A 21,233-nucleotide genomic window follows, 5' to 3' on the forward strand; every position below is an offset into this window, starting at 1 on the left:
AATGAAAGTAAGGAATGACCCCACATGGAAGCTCTTGATTCAAAGCCTATGTAATGATTCAGAGTCCAAGTGAGCCTTAGAAATGGTCTCAACTAAATGAAGGACCGAGAGAGAAACTAAACACATAGAACAATGCCAAAATCATGTCTTACTCTTCCGCCTTCTTATTTGAGAATATCCAGTTCCTGCACTTAAACAAAATACCAGTTCTTAGTAATGACAGCATGGGTTGGTGATCCTGCCAAAAGCACAGACATGTTCATCTCCTCTACCATTTATGTTCTTTTGGCCACAATTCTAACCCATGTCTTAACATCTACTGATAGCTAAGGAGAACATCTGGTCACCATCACCTAAATCATATCCCAATTTAGTCTGTTTTTAAGTTATTTATATTTTCCAGGAAAACTTGCCCCAGTTTCCCATACATCTCTTTAAAAACCCATTTTAAATAAACCCTTTAATTATCTGGATTGGTGTTCCCTGGCTACACCAAGAAGTCTTTCCATTTCTTAAGCTGTTGGAAAGAGAATTAAATATGGATTTCTATTGCACGTCTAACTATTCCAAGTTTAGTAGGAAAAGAAACTTACAATATCCATATGGTACTCTTCTTTATACTTTAGCTGTTTTCTATCCAATTTCTATAAGTCAAACACATTAAAAAAAAGCTTCGTATCTCAAGATGACACTTGTTGTTTAAACAACATTGTGACATTATAAACTTGAGTTCAGCTGAGCAATCATGATATCTACTAGAAATCTACTAGAATTTCAGGATCATGGTTTAGGTGAAAAAACCATAAAGACAGAGTAAAACATGTTTTAATCTAATTTAGCCAAGTTAGAAACTTGAAAATCTATTAAATTATAATATATGTAATTAAATTGATCAGGATCACGATGCTAATAAATGGGTGTTGGTTTGATCTAAATCTAAAATGATATGGGGCTTAATCTATTATAAGATGGAAATACCCACAAAATCTTAGCCTCAATAAATGGCATGGTTCACTATAATTGGGATACCATTTAAAGTACAGATGCCTGGGCCTTAACTTGCATTTACTTAATCAGAATCTCTGGTGACTGGGCCTTGTAATCTGCATTTTAACAAACACACCTGGAGATTCTTACACATACAGAGTTTGAAAATTCAATCATAGAAGGAAAATGGAAAGTAATATGAGGGAAGTGGCTACTCAGAAACCTACCAAATTTATCTGAAATTGAGGCCATAATTTAGAACCAAAGGACCAACTGAAGGCTCACAGTACTAATTACAACTATTCATATATCCCTTGGTTTGCTTTTCGGTTGAAATAAAAGCTCAATCACTAAAAGAAAACATAAAGTCTGGACATAAAGATGACAACAATAGATACTGGGGACCACTAGAGTAGAGAGGGAAGGAGAGGGGCAAGGATTGAAAACCTGTTGGTTAACATGCTCACTATCTGGGTGATGGGATCAATCATACCCCAAACCTCAGCATCATATAATATATCCATGAAACAAACTTGCACACATGCAGCTTGAATCTAAAATAAAAGTCAAATTTTTTTTTAAATAACACGAAGTCAAAACATTTATTGAGGTATCTTCAAGTCCCACCCAAGTGGTAACATTGGCATAGTTAATACCTCTTCAACGTAAGATATATTTTATATCAGGCCAGAAATCTCAGGAGGTTATATTTCTACTGAAAGAACAAGTGCCCAATGCTTCCAAATATACATATTTTTTCATCTTCTCATAGGTTATTTGCTATTAACATGAATGATTAAGACAAAATACATGTCTTTCTAGTACAGAAGTTGAAGACAGAGAAGAGCTCCCTGAGCTTTGGAAGCAGGTATGGAATCTAGGTATTTAGAGGTCTATGGGGCAGAATCATTAGGTGGTAATATTATACACATAGCCCCAGTAGCCATCAACTCAAATACTATCACATTATCTCATAGGAATTCATCAGCACATGACTCTCCAGCCAGGATTTTTTTTCCTGTAGCTCAGGCAGATGCTCCAGGGCTCCTTTCTGCAGAACAAAAAACTCTCTAACCTTACATACGCCATCTTCAAGTTCTTCTGGAGGCAAGTCGGGGTTTCTTTCCACATGGAGGTTCCAGCGATCTAGCTGTACAATTGTCCCATCTTCCACTTGACACAGGATCTTAGAAACAGGTTCATCCGTGTAGCCCTGAGGAATCAGAGAACATATCCATTGCTGTCCAGAGTGGAGAACAGTGAAGCCAATGCTATTTTACGCAAGGAAGAGCCAAGCTGCTATATTCTGTTTATTTTATAATTAGCAAGGTTTGAAGAGCAAATTTTTTACCTTGAGGTACTTAGAATTTGAGACAATACTATAAGTAAGATACATAGAAACACTAGTTCTGGCTGGTTTGAGCTGAGGAATATTTTTTGTCAGCAGCAAGAACCAGTAGTCACCGGTACACATTAAGGGTCATACTGGAGGCTGGATGGCTACTTTGTTATCAGAGTAAAAAACAGGACTCCCCATGGCTCTCACTGGAGGAATTTGGGGGAAACACAAAACAAATGTGTTTGGAGAGGCAGGGAAAGAATCAAGGAGGGATTGGATTGACAATGCTTATCTATTAACATTCCCTCTCAATCACCTCTCCCTGACCTCCTTGGAAGACACCATTCTTCCCGTGACCTGAAGCAAGTCTCACTGAGGAATGGCCCTGTTAGGGAGCTACTTAATCCTTGAAGATCCATTACTGACAGCACGATAGACTGTCCTCAATAGGATATTCAAGGCTCTGATTTGGAAGGGAGAAGTTAACACTGATGATAACCTTAGCTGCCCCATGTAAATACGTTTTTTATTTCTACACTGCCTACTTTAAAAAAAGACCTGTGGAAGGTTAATTTGCCCAAAGGTCAACTAGCATCTGCTAAATATCTGAATATAATTTTCACAGAGCCCAGCCCACGTAATGCTCTCATATGAGCAGATAAAAAGTTGGTGGGGACCAGGTGCAGTAACTCACGCCTGTAATCCCAGCACTTTGGGAGGCTGAGGCTGGTGGATCACGAGGTCAGGAGTTTGAGACCAGCCTGGCCAACATGGCGAAACCCTGTCTCTAATAAACATACAAAAAAAAAATTAGCTGCACAGGGTGGCGGGCACCTGTAATCCCAGCTACTCGGGAGGTTGAGGCAGGAGAATTGCTTGAACCTGGGAGGCAGAGGTTGCAGTGAGCTGAGATCGTACCACTGCACTTTAGCCTGGCGACACAACAAGACTCCATCTCAAAAAAGAAAAAAAAAAAGTTGGTGGGGCTGTATATGTGTATGCATATGTATATATACACAGTGTGTGTATATATATATTGCGCCTTCTTACTATCTTAGTACTATAACATACATAAGTAAATAAATGGCTGTTTAGTGACTGCAGAACGATTTCCCCCAAGCTTGCCTGAAGTTGGCTTCATTGTGGAAAGGACAGGTAAGTACCTATACAGCCAAAGCTCTGATGACACTAATCAAAACAAAACAAAACAAAAATGCTAAAAAAAAAGTCGTAACTCTCCCAAGTAAGGTGTGTAAAGTTGAACCAGATGTGCTATCCTAGCTGGGGCTGAGAGTCTGGATTAACTGAAGTCTGTATGATCCTTTTGCACGTAGACTTGAGGCCAAACTCACCCACTGTCTTCTAGTGGATACCTCAAAAAGCCGCAGGCCTGTGTACTAACCACTATATTTCTCTCATACCAAGCTTTCCTTTCCCTTCTAGCTGATTATAAGTTTAAACTGAAGAAGCTACCAGATCAAATAAGGGCTCAAGGGCACTTTGATTCTCAACTCTAACTTATGTCTTGGACAGCAGCAGCAGTACCCCCCTCTTCCATTAGAACATCAGTGGATCTGGAATCCGGTTTGTTGTTTGATGATATGGGCAGTCCCCGAGAGCAGTTCTTACCCCTCCCCAGTTGAGAGTTCGAGCCAGGTCATTCCCAGTCCCCAGAGGAAGGACCCCCACAGGAGGCTGAGGGCTCAGCTGCAGTTCATCCAGGATGGAAAGGATCCAGCCCACCTACAGGCATATTGGGGGCCAGAAGAGATATAAGAAAGATAAATAAGTTACAAAGAAAACAGTTTGAGAAACAGAGGCTTCCAAGAGCTAAACAGAAAATGGTTTTATTTTTCTTTAAAACATGTATGTTTTAATTCAGTGAGTAGGGAACAGAAAGGTCGCTTATCACAGGCAGTTTCAAAATGGTTAAAGGAAAAAGGACCATTTTGCACATGTTCTATCACACAAGCAAAACTAAACCCATTCATGTGTGCGTTTAACTAGAAACACACTTGTAAATTTCTCAGAGTTTAAGACTTTGGTAGTATAACAGGGCACAGGAGGGAATATAAAACTCAGAATCAGACTGAATTTCAATTCTGACTCATGCTGGCTGCATAACCTTGACTAAATTATTTAACCTCACTGAGACTCATTTACTTGATTTTCAAAATGGGGATAATAATACGTACCTCACACGATTGTTTACTAATTAAACTAAAATGTACATAAAGCACTTAACATGGTACATGGCCCATATAAGTACTTATTAAATGGTTGCCCTCTATAGTATCATCTTGGAAATTGATAGTGTTTTCCTGAATATCCCTCTATTTTCCTTAATGAAACATTATGAAAACATAATTATGGACAGACCTAGTACCTATTATAAGTTTAGGCAGGAAATTGATACTTATATACTAGAATCATATCCCTGTTTAATCTTTTTCTAAGATAAATAATACTTTGGGTTTAGTCTTATAACTAATTAGAAAAATTGACCAAAATTTAAAATGGCAAAAAGGAGTTTGAATGTCCGTATAATGTCATACTAAAATAGCGTTTCACAGGCCTATCTAAGAATTGTGTAACTGTAGGTTAACATAGATTTCTGTCCTATAGAGACACAAATGTCAAGAAGAGATGATTGCTTTAAAGTTTACAGTTTTATTCTCTCATAGGACGTTGATCAGTTTTGCATCAAATTTAGAAAAATTATTTTGATATGAAGTACATAATTCTTTTTCTCTAGTTCTGATAAATCAGCTTTACTATCTTGCAGGCTCCCTCATTAAAGAGCTAAGCAAATTTTTTGACATGTATTCATTCTATATTTGTACGAGTCATGTTTCTCAAAAATACTAGATCATTTGTTTATTGAACACTACTTCATATAAAACCCAGAACTAAGCAATCAAAATAAAGAGATAAATGAGCTAGGCTGTGACAGATAAGGTAGAAAGATTGCTCTCCAGGAGGAGTTCACAGTAACACAAAGATGGACATACCGATGCTTTTTTTTTTTTTTTTTTTTGAGATGGAGTCTCAATCGGTCGTCCAGGCTGGAGTGCAGTGGCAAGATCTCCGCTCACTGCAAGCTCCACCTCCTTGGTTCATGCCATTCTCCTGCCTCAGCCTCCCAAGTAGCTGGGACTACAGGCGTGTGCCACCACGCCCGGCGAATTTTTTATATTTTTAGTAGAGACGGGGTTTCACCGTGTTAGCCACGATGGTCTCAATCTCCTGACCTTGTGAGCCACCCACCTCGGCCTCCCAAAGTGCTGGGATTACAGGCGTGAGCCACCGTGCCAGGCCCATACCGATGCCTTTCTATGTGCCATGCCTGAGCAAAGTCCTTTTATGAATTATTGTATTAAACTTTAAAACATTATCTGTAAGATAGATATTAATGTAATTTTCATTTCCATCTTATAAATAAGGAAACAGAGAATTGGAAGGGTAAGTGACCTCCTTAGTATCACACAGTTTACACGATATAGATGGCATTCGAAAATAGGAATGCCTAACGCCAGTGGCCAACCCCTTAACTGCTAAGGAATAGGGAGCCCTTAAATAAAGAACTCAACCCCCTTCTGGATATGGCCAGACCCTCCTGGAAGCAGTGGCATGTGATTTTTGGAACCTGTGGAGATGAAGAAACCTTAAACATTGCTTAATCAAATTCAGTGAACTTGCAGATTGATAAACTGAGGTGAAAAAAAACCATGGAATTTTCTCAAGACCAAATGATTAGAAGTGTCAGAGTCATGGTAACGTTGGTTCTCCTGACTTCCAACTAAAATTCTTTCTCCTCCACAAAGGTGACTTACCAGGATGTAAAACTTGCTCGTCTACCAATTATGTCTAAAATTGTGTTTATCCTCTAAAAAGGCAGACCACATGGTTCACCCAATGTGGTAACTAAAAACCCAGACCTATAAATGTCAAAAAGTCTGTCCATTTCCCTAAACTGGGGAACTTACTCCCAGACAGATCCTTAGATTCTGACGCAGAGCTTCTTAGTCTCTTCTTTTACGTGCAATACCAACAAAGCTGGCTACTGAAGTCCAAACAAAAATGCCTGATGCTAAATTAGTTCTGATGTTTGTGCTTGACATTGTTTCTGCACTGCTAAAAGCACAGATTAAACACAGTAAAAGTAGATAGTTCTAATAAACTGCAAGAAGGGGTCTTAAAGGCCATAAAAAGGACATAAATACTCAGAAAAAGCCCACCCGTCTGGGATCACCAACTGCAGAAACAACAGCCCTGAATAGAGCCAGACTCACAGACCCACGAGAGAACTCAGTAGAAATCTAATTCACCACCCCTTCCAAAGAAGGAAGAAGAAGGCATTCTCCTTAAAACTTCTCTAAGAGACAATCATTCGACCTCTCCTTTATGATTTGTGCTCCCAAGTCAGCCCATTTTCTTTCAGGCAGATTTAAATTAGACATTTTTCTTAGGCTCACTTGAAATATGTCTCTCTTTTCTGGGTAAAGAAAATGCTATGAGTTTACACTTTCAATATCCCATTTCACTCAGACACAACAATGATAGAAAAGAAAAAAAGAAAAAAAAAAAGACGCAGCTTCAATGGGCCAGAAAAAAATACAAAGTGGCAGAGCTGGGGTAAAGGCTTGGATCAGCTTGGCTCCTGGTCTTGCAAATAGCAGAGGAAGCCGGGATTTGGGCTTGCCTGATAATGGAGAAATAAAAGTGTGTCCCCTACTGACAGCAAGCTGTCCTGGAGCACAGCTCTTTCATAGCAGGGAGGGAGAGAGGAGGAAGGAATGTGAAAACCAGTCTGAGGTCATGGCCCACAGAAAGGTGGGACATACTAGGGCTGAAAGAAGCCCAGAAAGCCTCACTCTGGTAAGTGTTCAACCCGACTTCCCAAAAGCCCAATAACATACCCCTGCCATCTCCCCAGGATGGAGCCATAGGAATCTATAGAAAAACCCAGCTCTCATCTGAAAGTCCTGAAAACAATTCAATATTACTAGAAACCAAAGTGATTCAGAGATAGAAAAGTAAAAATTAAATAAAACAACTTCCTGTGAAGATGAGCTTGCAAAGAAGAAACAATTCCACATTGCAGGAGGAATGCTAATACTAAAACAGATGGAACGTTAGGGGGTTAATTCACTGCCCATGGAACACAAACAATTTCCAAATGACTCTGAAGTACGTGACGTATCCCACAACTTCTATGAATCGATGCTGTGTTGTTGTTTTTTTTTTGTCTTTTTTGAGACAGAGTTTCACTCTGTTGCCCAGTCTGGAGTGGTGCAATCTCAGCTCACTGAAGCGTCTACCTCGTGGGCTCAAGCGATTCTCCAGCCTCCGCCACGCGAGCAGCTGGGACCACAGGTGCAAGTCACCACACCAGGCTAATTTTTGCATTTTTTGTAGAGATGGGGGCGGCTTTTGCCGTATTGCCCAGGCTGACCTCAAACTCCTGAGCTCAAAGTGATCCGCCCGCCAAAGTGCTGGGATTACAGGCATGAGCCACTGCATCCAGCCGATGCTGTGTCTTCTAACAGCCCTCATTCAAATCTTCTAGGCTGTGTTCCTAATTGTTTTCTCAGAGAAGGTTGTCAGGAGTTCTCGTGATACTGAGCTACGATTCCTCACAAAGGCAGAGCCGACAGGGTGCCTGGATTTCTCACCATCTCTTCTCCTTTTACCCTTGGTCTATGCAGAAAGGACAAGTACACAGGGTGTGAATGTAAAGGTGCTTCGCCTCTCATCAATCAATTTGCTTTATGAACCGGATAAATAGATTCTTTCTCCTTTTTTCTGTAGCCAAATGATCAAATATGTCATTGTCTCCTGAATATAAGCAGAAAATCTTGCATTTCATCATTCCATCACCCTTGGAGTCATCAAAGGCCTCCTGCCTTTCACAGCACAGATTTGTTTTGTCTTGAAATTCTCCCACAGACAACCAATATTAGGCTAACAGTTCTCTGGCTGAGGTGGGTCTATATCGCCCCTCCACAGCTCCTGAATAGTTTTTTTCAGCCAGCAGCTCTATCAGCATTCCCCAACAGCCAGCATTCCCGGAAGACAGCACAGCGCAGAAGTGTGGGGCACCGAGCTGAGCGGCAGGGAGCTCAGCTCCACCACAAACTGGCTGGGTAAGTTTAGGCAAGTCATTTAATCTCTCTAAGCTCCCCTCACATCTGTACAGCAAGAGTAATAATAATGCCTGACTTTTAGAGTTGTTTCATCAACTCATGTGTAGACATTGCTTAGCTAGTGCCTGACAAACAGGAAATGCTAAACTAACATTAGCTACTATGACTCAGCTAGATTTTGCTACCTCTTTCCAACCTTCCTCAATAAAGGCCCAGTTTCCTAGAAGAAAAATGCCCTCTTCCCATTTCTCCACTTAAAGTTGAGCCCTGAGTTTGCAAATCAGCCCCACCTTCAGCTGCCATCAAATCAGAAAGCCTTTCTTTTGCAGACTGTAAAGAACAGTAAAAGCAGAGGTTCCCTGCAGTAAAAAGGGGCTATAAAAAACAAAATGGAAACAAATACACACTTACAATAGCAGGAGACATTAAAAATCTTGGGAAACAATCTGTGTCTTTGTCCTTAGAGAAAAACTTTACAAAAGATCTTAAAGCTGTTACTGGAAGCTCTGTCTTTACAGTAATCCGGAACCCGTTTCCACCTGAAGTCCAGACTGCACGTTGAAAGGTTCTATGGGCAGGAACTCTGCCACGGCTTTCGTATTTTCCCAAATCATCTCCACCAGCTCACCTAGCACCCTTTCAATTAAATTATTTAATTAACTGCAACTTATTGCACTTGGTATATTTTCCACCAGAACTGAAGAAAGTTATCCTGATTGGGCCTAATGATTTTCCAGCTTGCAAAGTTCTTTCCTTCCTTCCTAGGAAAAGCAGGGCTGACAGATTGAGAACACCAGGTCCTCCGCTTTGTCCCTGAGCAGCCATGCACAGCAGCAGCTGGTCAATGCTGCCACCATCTGTCCGTTTTTAGCATTAGTTGTCACTGAATGTTTACCAAGTGCATTTTGAGCAACATTTTCATTCTGCAGTATACTAACATGAGGGGTGGCTGAAGGGTGGAGATGACAGCAAACTGATATTTTCTTCCAAGAGAACAGATGCACGTTGCACTGCCTTGTAGTACATGCAGGCCAAAAGGCGAAGGACACTCACGTTTGGAAATCAAAGGAAAACAAGAGTTTTGCTGAGCTCTGAAAGAAAATGACCACACAGTATTGGATGACTGGGGGACCCTTTTGAATATGTGCACAATAATTCTTCCTTTTGATATTTTAATGTATGTTTGCACTTAATAAAGCCAACATGTGTTAAAAGAAATGTGCTTAAAACTAGCCCAAAAGAAATCAAGATAAAAATCAGAATATGACCTTTTCTTGAAACAATATAGAATCCACACAGAAGGTACACTGTGTGCTTACTCAGTCAGAGAGGATGAAATATAACTAGGCTGAAGATGAACGAGGAAAGGGGCTTAGGATGAGGGACTGTCCCTATCAATTAAAGGAAAATAATACTTCCTTCTTTGCATTGGCTGTGGTGAGTCAGGGCATGGGGATGTCTACCATTTGGGATGTTTTTTCATCTAGAAAAGCCAATAGAACAAGAAACAAGCATGAAGTGGATGGCTGGAGTCAATTTAATGTCAGGCCTTTTGGAAATAATTAAAATGGTTAAAGGTGGACTTGCAGATCCAGCCAAGTTCACCAAAGTCAGGAGCCAGATAGATAGGGACCATGGGTCACACACCTTAAGGAGCCATAATGAGGGTACGTGAGCCTCAGGAGATCAGTTCATGTGCTCGTCAGTATTTCAGCAGGGTGACAGCCATTAGGAGTTGAATAGGTGTCAACATGGCCAAGGAAGTGAGAAAATACAAATTTATCACATGACCAAAGACAGGCTATTTCTCATTTATAAACATGAAGGTTTGAGATCATTCTTGAGTGAGCTGAATTTTATTGCAGCCAAGAGATCTGAAAATGGGATCAGACCATCTGACAGCTGTAACTATGTGACAGCCTCTGAACTGTGCAAGCCAGTAACAAAGAGACTACACCTGCACTGTCCAACGCAGCAGCCATTGGCCACATGTGGTGATCCAGCACTCAAATATAGCTAATCCAAATCGGATGTGCTGTAAGTATAAAATATATGCTAGATTTTGAAGACTGTACAAATAGAACATAAAATATCTTAACAATGTTTATAAATTAACACATATTGAAATGATACTATTTTAGATAAATAAAATATATTATAAATTAATTTCACCTGCTTTTTACCTTTTTAAAAGTACCTTCTAGAAAATTCAAAATTGTACAAATGTGGCTTGCATTAAAGTTCCCTTGAACAATATCCTATATTATTATAATGCTACAGCTATAAGAACCTTAGAGATCTGAATGCATTTCTTTGTAGATTTAGAAGGTCTCAAAAGAGGTTAAGGAACCTGCCAAAGGTCACAGAAATGAGAGCAGAACCACCTCTTTCACCTCCACTTCCAAGTGCATTATTGGGGAATGTTTCCCTCTGCTTTCTCTTTTTTTTTTTTTTTGAGACAGAGTCTCACTGTGTCACCCAGGCTGGAGTGCAGTAGTGCAATCTCAGCTCACTGCCACCTCCACCTTCTGGGTTCAAGCAATTCTCCTGCCTCAACCTCCCAAGTAGCTGGGATTACAGGTGTGCACCACCATGCCCGACTAATTTTTATATTTTTAATAGAGATGGTGTTTCATCAGATTGGCCAAGCTGATCTCAAACTCCTGACCTCAAGTGATGTGCTCACCTCGGCCTCCCAAAGTGCTGGGATTATAGGCGTGAGCCATCACACCTGGCCTTTCATGTATTTTTTAAATAATATACAATTAAAGTAGCTAATATTGAAGCCTAAGAACTTTTTTCCAAAGTAATGCAAACATTCTATACCTTAAATAATACTTTCTATACCTTAAATAATACTCTTAATTTAAACTAATACGGTTATGGGGTAATTTAGCCTCATCCCAGTCAGTGAAAAATATTCAATTTCTGATTTCTCCCTAAGCTTTGTCACTTTACTGGCAGCATTCTGCCAGCTTCTACAGTGAGAGATGTGCTCACTAACGAAAGGCTGAATACCTTGTGTCAAATATATACCTGAATTCAGAATTATACTCCACTTGCCTAAAGCGAGCAGTTTTCTTCATGAATTCCTCAGGCTGTTTCCTCTATATAAACTCTGCCTCCGCCCACAATTAAAAGTTTCATTTTCTAAACTAACAAAACAAAAAAAATCAATCACATACCATGACAAACATTTCATATACCCCATGTTTTTCACAAAACATCTTATCCTAACAAGGTAAATTAAATAAAACTTGGGTTTACATAAGGTACAAGATAAGCAAAGTTTTGATTCTAAGTATTTTAACTACAGATGTTACCACTGACAAAAATAATTAGTTTAAATGCGCCAACTCTAGGGTAAATGTACTACTTTTATTTTAGGCATGCTGAATGCAAGTGGCCATGGGGCACCCAAGTGTAAATGACTAGTACATTTGTGAATTACATCAGACGAGGTAAAAAACAGAAGTTAAAATATAGACAATGTCCCTAAGAGGAAAAGGTACCTACCACATTAAAAAAAGTTAGTTACCCTTATGGAATACTCCTAAGTTATGCTATCATTAATGAAGAGTTGCTTGAAAAGACTGGATATGAAAAATAGGAGAAGTAGGTAGTCTACATGTCAGGAGGCTGACAATGGCATCAGAGAGATCACAGACATTCGAAACTGTAATCGGATCTGGCCATTAGGAATTTATTAAAATTGTACCAACTTTCACTTACTCATCATTCTGGGTTTTGCCCCACATACTCTATTGAAACTGCTTTCTTGAAATTCCATATTCAATGGTAACTTTTCAGTCTCTCCTTAAAAATGTAACTACTGCCTCTTTCTTGAAACTCCTTTTTTGATTTGTTTACTTGACAGAACAGACTGGTGGCTGTCCTATTCTTCTATTTTTTCATTTATTTTCCTTTTGGACTTTGGCTCTGGACCCATAATTATACGTTTCACAAGTGTGTGGACTTGGCTCTCTTTCCTCTTTATCTTTTATTCATTGGAATCCCATACTTTCAAATATTCATCTAATTGCAGAGAATATCTCAATACTACATGACCTAGCACAGTGCTTCCTCCACATATCTGCTGAGTAAAGAAGGAAAACGGGCAGGCAGGGTGGTTCACACCTGTAATCCCAGCACTTTGGGAGGCCAAGGCAGGTGGATCACGAGGTCAGGAGATCGAGACCATCCTGGCTAACACAGTGAAACATCGTCTCTACTAAAAATACAAAAATTAGCCCGCTGTGGTGGCACGTGCCTGTAGTCCCAACTACTCGGGAGGCTGAGGCAAGAGAATCACTTGAACCTGGGAGGCAGAGGTTGCAGTGAGCTGAGATTGTGCCACTGCACTCCAGCCTGGGCAACAGAGTGAGACTCCGTCTCAAAAAAAAAAAAAAAAAAAAAGAAAAGAAAAGTAAAGGAAGAAGAAAGGAGAGAGAATGAGGGAGGGAGAGGTGGAATGGGAGTTTCCATGGAGAAAGGGAGGCCTGGGAGGTGGAGCACCCAAGGCAACAAAGAAGTCCAAGATCTGGGGATGTTATGCATAGCTTATGTGGATTTGAGTTAAGAAAGAGGAAGGACGACATCCTCAACTTATCTGTTTTTGTCACTGAGGTTTAGAAATGGAGAAAAGATGTGAGTGAGATGCTGAAGTCATATGAGAAGGCAAGTAGATGCTAAAATAAGGAAGATAACTATGGGTATGGTAAAGAGTCACAGTGAGTTTACCCTTTCATTAAAGATAACTAAGCTGGGGGATGCTTGAGTTAGGAAGAACACAGTATATCCATCCTCAGAGGGTTCATTTGGATGTAATTCTTACTAAAGAAAGTTGGGAAATTTTGCCCTATCATATCCCTTAAATTTATCTCCCTAGAACACTAAAATCAATTGAAATTGGTATTGTGTGGGGAAAAAAAATTCCATGGCCAAATAATTTTGAAAAACGTTGGGTTTAAAAAAGTTAAATAGGTTTGGCTTCTTTGCTGTAAGACATTATAATGAATTTTATAAACTAATAATGTGTAATATGAACCTTGAAGAAAGATAAAGACTATTTTTCCCAACTGAACGTTGTTTTTACTCTCCACACAGTATCTGAGAGACCAATAAAAATCACAGTTCTATTTCATTCTCATTGCATTTATTGGTATATAATGTGTATCCAACCCTACATTAAGTGCTTATGTGCTAAGAGAGATAGTATTCGAAGATTTTGTTGCTACCTTTGAGAATAAAACATTCTAATTAGGGAAATTAGAGAAAAGCTAAAGATAGTTCAATACATTCGTAGATCCTATGAGATCAGATTCCAAATCCGGAAGAAAAAGAACCAGACAACACAATCTAAATGTCATGATTCTCAATTCTTTACTTTGTTAAATATATCACCATAAGTAGAGGCCAAATGGAGAAAACCAATGAGGCATAATAAACAGGAGAAAATATATCCATGATATTAACCTTCAGCCCAATTCCACCTTTTTTTCATAAATGAATACAAACATACAGTCAGAAGGAATAAGTTCTAATGTTCAATGGCAGAGTAGGGTGAGTACAGTTAGCAACAATGTATTATATATTTCAAAGTAGCTAGAAAAGAGAACTTGAAATGTTCCCAACACATAGAAATGATAGTCTAGGTAATGGATACCTCCAAACCTTGACTTGATCATTATACATTCTATGCATATAACAAAATATCACACATACCCCATATACATGTAAAATATGTCAACAAAAAAGAACATAAGAAGGACCAATTAATAATCTTTAAGGCAAAACAACACTCAATATTCTGAGTTTTATTCCCACTAGTAAAAAAAAAAAACATAATAATTCAATTGTGTCCACGTATTTCTCCCTACTGTGGCCAAATTATTAAGAATAAATGGAAACAGTTCAGCTTATATTTTAAAAGGAATTTATCTATCTATAATCTTCATTTTAAGGATTTGACCACATCCCTACTTCATGGCACACGAAAGAATACAGCATAGTTGAGGGAGTGAAGCACACATTAGAAAGATCAAGTATGTATTCATAAGGACAATAACAAAGTCCCTTGTTACTCTTAGGGGCTATGATTCACACGAGAGATATACATGTGTTAGGGGATTAGAAAGACTGAGCAATGAATAAAAAGAAGTGCCACAAGAAAACAATAAGAAAGATAGAATTGGCAGAGAACTGGATTCTCTTTCAGGGACCTACCGTTCCATCCCCACCACAGGCCAGAATTCGCAGATTTGGTACTTTCCTATACAATTCAAGCCTGTAGAGGAAATAGAAGAAAAAGTAAACAAAAGAACATTTCACTGGCTACAGCAGAGAGAAAGCAGAGGACAACATGGGTAGGGGTGGTGTCCGCTGGAGAAAATGTGTAATCATGAGGTTGACAATGCTATCATAGGTCCCAAGTAACCACAGGAAGAATGACTCCCACAAGTGGAACAGGTGTAGGCATCAGACATTATTTTTGAATGAATAATTCAACGTTGGAATTTAAGGGATTTTAGGATGTCCTAGTTTTATTTCCCATAACTTCTATTATATGTCAACATTATTTTCCTCATTAGTTTTGACTTCCTTCTTTTTCTTTTCCCATCATTTCCTCTTCCCCTTTCCCCAAGAAAATCATCATTAATTGATAATCAGTAGTCCTTATATATCCCCTCTTTATATTTATTAGCTTTCCCTGGATGTATTTACGTTTTCTAACTTATACTTTCTACTCTTAATCCTAAGAAACCTTTTTCAGCGAGAAGGGGAGGCTTCCCCACTCTCAGATGTGAACACAGGTATCACATCTAAAATTCCATCTAGTCTCTCTCTCAGCTCAGTTACTTACACAACACTTACACCTCCAACCCAAAGTGGGAAGATTGACTGATTTTTATTTATTTCAAACTTCTCTGCTTGAAATAAGATCATTTTGTCTTTCCTCTTGGCTCTCAGGAAAATGCATTGACACTGCCCCTGCTAAATCTTTTGCTTAGGTAAAGTTTCTAGAGGCTGTAATCTAGAAAATATCACCTATTTAAATCACAAAATATGGTATTTTTCTGAAAATATTTCCTGTCCTACCATGTTCTTTACGGTGACCTGTGAAGTGTCTCTCTAGGGTCTAACTAAAGTGATAAAATCTTAAGAAAAATAAGCTCCTAAAATGGCACATCCCAGGATAGCAGATTTGCCTTAGCATAATCCAGTACAGAAAACAAAAATCAATAAATACATATATATATATATATATATGTATTATGGGACAGAGAGAGGAAGAATCTTGCAGCAAACTCAACTGGCGAAGAAATTCATACATTAAGAAAATAACAAATTAATTTTCATATTTCCTAATCTGCATGCTTAAAATAAGTAATTTATCCATTTTATACAAGAATACTATTTCTCTAGAAATCGCCTTTTCCTCTGATATTGTTACTTATTAAAAAATAAATGGTATCCTTGTGTTCTAACATTTATCAGATAACATCTGAACTATCCTAGTACATGAATTTAAAACAGAGAACCAGAGAACAGCAGAAGTGTCCTTGGTCTTTTCCACTGCGTGCCTCTCCACCAAAGGGGAGAAGCAGGATATGGGTCACCTACAATCTAGACTTTATTTTAAACACTTCTAACAAAAGCAGAGAATGAGATTTCTGAGAAGCTCAGAAACGGGATTGAGCAGGAATTAATATGTCTTCCCCACATTTGTGCAGAGTCCTCAGGTATAATCAATTGATTCTCTCTCTCACACACAAGCATGCGCGCACACACACACACTCTCTCTCTTTTCAGTTCAAATGTTCATAAACAAACATGGCTCCACCCTCCACAGACATATATTTACATTCCATTAATGTGCATCTCCAAAGATGTACATGAAGAAATAGAAAAACAATGAGTCCTTTCTCAATTCACAGATTTGCAGAGAACAACCTACAGTTACACATACGTAAGTAACAAACACACTAGACGTGTCCTGAGTTAATAGCTGAGAAGATATGTTTCAAAGGGAACTAAGCCAATAAAGAGTAGGAGAGAACTTTGGATGAAGTTTTAAAGGAAGGAGAGTACAGGTGAGAAGGTAGATGACAGATGGTCAGGAAATACCTCACAAAGTAATCAGATAATGAAGCAGAAAATTCTCACTTGCGTAAAATACATATGGACCATGGAGAATATTTCCAGACTTACGCATCTTTTGGCCCTTCCTGAGAAAGATCAAAGACTTGCCGTGGATTCAGGTACCACATGAACATCTGCAGGACTTTGGTTCCCTGTAAAAAATAAATACACAAAAAGGCAATAATAGGAAGAAATTTCCCAAGAATAACTGCTCATTTAAAAAATAAATACTTTTATTTAAAATAATACACAGGGCACGGTGGCACACGCCTGTAATCCCAGCACCTTGGAAGGCTGACGCAGGTGGATCACTTGAGCCCAGGAGTTTGAGACCAGCCTGGGCAACATGACAAAATCCCGTCTCTACAAAAAATACAAACATTAGCCAGGTGTGGTGACACATGTCTTTAGTCCCAGCTGAGGAGGCGGAGTGTGCAGTGAGCCGAGATCACACCATTGCACTCCAGCCTGAGTGACAGGAGTGAAACCCTGTCTCAAAAAATAATAAGTGAGTGAATGAATGATGAATAAATAAATAAAATAATATCTAATTATAAGCAGTATAGAAAAGTAGTTAAAATCACGGGCTTTGGTCATGGATAGCCATAGGTCGAATGTCAGGTTAGATGTTTATCTAACCTGTGTAACTCTGGGCAAGTTTCTTCATTTCATTTAGCTCAGCCCTCCTTTTCTTTAACACAGAGACAAGAATACCCAGTTTGCAGACTTGTTGCAAGCATTAAAAGCCATAATTTTTGAGAAGTACATCACAGTGTTTAAAATGCAGTAAGCCCTTAATGAATAATATTTATTTTACTATCATTAATGTATGAAAATCCATATAGAAAAGTTATTAGTCAGCCTATGTAATTTGACATTAATTTTCACTTTATTGTACAGATTATTGTCTGTATAATATAAAATATGGGCAGTATTAGCTAAGTATTAATATAATTTTATAGAAATAGTTTTTTCTAACTGAAGCAAAAGTATCCCAGGCTCCCAGTTATTTTATACATATACAAAACTTCCTTAGTAAGATCACAGCTTACTTTGACATTTTCAATCTCCATGCCTATACTGGTTCGTTTAAACCAAACACTTCTCTCTCACGTGAACATTTTTGGGGCATTTTAAGTAACTGTGACATTTATAGAGATCATCATTACAGCAGACATAAGGTCACTTTAGAGATCATTTTTAAATTGGATTGAGCAAACAAGAAATGCAAGAAGGGGCCGGGCACGGTGGCTCATGCCTGTAATCCCAGCACCTTGGGAGGCCGAGGCGGGCAGATCACAAGGTCAGGAGATCGAGACCATCCTGGCGAACACAGTGAAACCCCATCTCTACTAAAAACACAAAAAATTAGCCGGGCATGGTGGCGGGCACCTGTAGTCCCAGCTACTCGGGAGGCTGAGGCAGGAGAATGGCATGAACCCAGGAGGCAGAGCTTGCAGTGAGCGGAAATAGCACCACTACACTCCAGCCTGGGTGAAAGAGCGAGACTCTGTCTCAAAAAAAAAAAAAAAAAAAAAAAGAAAAGAAATGCAAGAAGGATCTTTTTATCAAGCAATACCAAAAGAGCTTTAAAAATGAGTAGGATGCCCCCATTTTATCACCCATAGCAAATACTATTTGACCAGTTGAGCCGAGTTTGTTGCTCATAATATTGTTGTTTTAGTAGATAACATAATTGCTCTTTCTTAAAATATGCCTAGGTTTGTATATCTAATAAGCTGCATTTAAGAGTCATCCTAGTATACTGGACATAGTATGAGATTTGAGGTCAAAGTAACTTCAGTGTTCTGAGTAATCACGAGCATTTATAACCTTGCAGAAATGCAGCATATAAAATAGAAAGGATGTCCACCTTCCAGGGTGAGTATGAGAATTAAGTGAATCACTAACAGTCACGTATCTAGCACAGTATGCGGCAGAAAACAGACCTTTGTTACTGTTAATCCTTTTCTTTTTTGCAGGCTGTTAATCTATTCATTAAATTACACTTGAGAATGTGAGCTCTAAAGTGTAGCTTATAATTATCACATTGTTACTCCTGTTGTTACATAGGCCAATGCAGGTCTTTTGTTGCATGTACCAGCCAAACCTATAATTTAAAAGTTCTGCCTTATCATGCGCTTGCTATAATTTTAGGAATCACGTTCTATCTAATAATTACAACGAATCCTTCAGTTTCACCAAATGACATATTGTGCTTCCTATCAAATTCAAACATAGATTTAGATCTGTATACACACTAAATACTAGATCATTTTCCCTCTTCTCACGCTGAGCCTTGCTATGAAGTGTGTTTGGGATTATCTCGAATAATCTTTTATGTTTAATAGGTAACACAGGAGTTATTTTAATGACCAACTAATTTATAAAACATTTCCAACTGACTTGCTAGAAAGTTCTTTGTTCAGTTTTAGATTCCTAGAGTAGTTTGAATTGTTGATGTTAATTACTCCTTTCCACCTGTGCTATAGTAGAGTGCACAGCTCAGCTTCAGCCTCTCCATTATGCAAATATTAATAGGTAATTAACATCTTCCAAAAAATAAAAATAAAAAGCATTGAGAGGTTGTTTTCCTTAAACTTGAATTTCTCTAAAAGGTCCGAGTGGCCACAGAGGTGCCATTTCTATTGCAGTCTATTGGAATAACATGCCTGCAATTGTGTAGAGATAACTTGCATAGCCAGGCATGGCTACCCTGTTGAAATTGACATTCAGGCATGATATGATTACATCTTTTAAAAAGTAATCTTCTTTCCAAAATATGGTATTTATTACCAAAAATGTAAGTATCTAAAAGAAAGCGTTGAAAAAATGCTCCACCTAGTGTGTGGAGAAACAAAGATCTAACTCACACATTTAAATGAATTCTATTAACTCTGCTGTTACCTCTGGGTTAAGTAACTTTAAAGCTTTAATAGAGGTAATTTATTAAATGTAACTGAATGGTTTGACAAATATTAATTCACCAGGAGAAGGGTAATTCATTTCTTCCTCAATAGTAGGATTAAATCTGCTCATTTAGACACCTGTCACTTACTAACAACTCTCCAGCACTCTCATAGTTATCACATGCTATAATGCCAAACATAAAAACTGCAACTTTTGTGCAAGAGTCTAATTTTCTCTAAATGAAAAAAAAAACAGCTTATATGCCAATCCCAATCCATGCATGCTACTGTAGATATACCTCACTGGCCACAGAACTTTTTTAGATATTATAAGAATGGGTATTCCTAAGGAGTGAAAGAACATTATTCTTCCAAGCAGCAAGTACTAGGGAGGGAGTGCAACAGGAGAATACAAATTCCCAAAAAGTGACTGGATTGAACAAGATTCATTCATTCACCTACTATGTGACAGGCACAGTTTTAGGTAGGAGAATACAGAGATGAACAAGACAGAGATGATCTTGTTCTCAGAAGGAAGTTCCGTGCATTATTCATAAAGGAAAACATAATGACAATTGTTGGGGGTGTGGAGAAGCAATCAAGAACGGGTCGGTTCAAATAGCTCATCAATCTTCATCAAAGCACCATAACTCTAGTGTAGGTTGAAACTCTGCTATGTTACTAAGTCTTGGTTTATATCATGCAGGCATTATCTAGATTATAGAAAGAACCACTGCCCAGACAATAAGAAAGGCCTGAGAAAAATACATTAATGAGAGGAAGGGCTTAAGAAATAATTATTTCAAACTGCTTCAAACAATCCAAATAGAATGCCTCATTTATTTGATAAATACGTATTAGGCCCCTACTCTGTCCATGTGTACCGTCGGGATCTCAGAACTTACTGGAAGGAGAGCAATACAAAATAAATTAATTCACCAAAGATGGGAACTTCTCTGATACAGACGTCTGCTAAGGAGGATGAGTGCCCAGAGGAAACACTCTTAAGCCCAAGTTGAGAGATTAGAAGGCGTTGTAAGTAAAATATCTGAAATGTGTCTTGAAAAATGAGTAGAGTTAACTATTTCTTTCCACCTCGAATAGATGAAGAACCTTCAGGGTAAAGGCACAAAAGGTGTGAAACAGCAAGACATCCCATGAAAAAGCTACATTCTGTTCATTTTTCTGAACCATGAGACAGGGAGTTGCGAGAGAGGAGACAGCTGAAGTGAGTTGTGGTTTAAATAATGTATGCTGAGAAGCTTAGGCTTTAATTTATAGAAAACAAGGAGTCATTGAAAAGTCTTCATTAAGAGATTCAGACCAGCTTTTTTTTCTCGCAGACTGACATTTTTTATGCATCGCTCTGGCTACAGACTAACGAACCAGACCCCTCACAGGAGCTAGTTTGGGTCTTAGCTGCCCAATCCTCCCACCAATACTATCATTTCAGAAATAGGACTTTCCATAGATTCATCATTTGGTTGTTTTAATTCCATCTGTTGAGGCTAGCTGGACAAGAAGATATTGAGGCTGGATTTTGACAAGTGTCCTCGTCTATTGACTGCCCTCTGCCCTCTTCCCTGCCTACTCTAAACCTTTGGAGCCTACACTTTTATCTAAACATAATGATCCTTGAATTATCACTAGGTTGAGAAGTTTCCAGTACTGCAAAAAAGTGACTACTTCATTAAAGTTGTTTGTCCAATT

The 21,233-nt window shown here is 38.6% G+C and overlaps 1 protein-coding gene across 29 annotated transcripts in view; it reads right to left on the bottom strand.

Moving 5' to 3' along the window:
* The window catches only part of DGKI (diacylglycerol kinase iota), a 496,276-nt gene that overhangs the window by 230,013 nt on the left and 245,030 nt on the right, over nucleotides 1-21,233 (bottom strand). For all 29 annotated transcript variants that reach the window (XR_010159013.1, XR_010159015.1, XR_010159014.1 and 26 more), the window contains 4 exons: nucleotides 16,684-16,766; nucleotides 14,698-14,758; nucleotides 3,956-4,069; nucleotides 2,063-2,200 (listed from right to left, as the gene is read on the bottom strand). Coding sequence is in view for 25 of the 29 variants with exons in the window: in XM_063815623.1 (XP_063671693.1) it covers nucleotides 2,063-2,200; nucleotides 3,956-4,069; nucleotides 14,698-14,758; nucleotides 16,684-16,766 (396 nt within the window). In the remaining 4 variants the exon portion in view is untranslated. The remainder of the gene's footprint in view (nucleotides 1-2,062; nucleotides 2,201-3,955; nucleotides 4,070-14,697; nucleotides 14,759-16,683; nucleotides 16,767-21,233) is intronic.

Source organism: Pan troglodytes, chromosome 6 (genome assembly GCF_028858775.2).
Source record: "Pan troglodytes isolate AG18354 chromosome 6, NHGRI_mPanTro3-v2.0_pri, whole genome shotgun sequence".
Lineage (NCBI taxonomy): Eukaryota > Metazoa > Chordata > Mammalia > Primates > Hominidae > Pan > Pan troglodytes.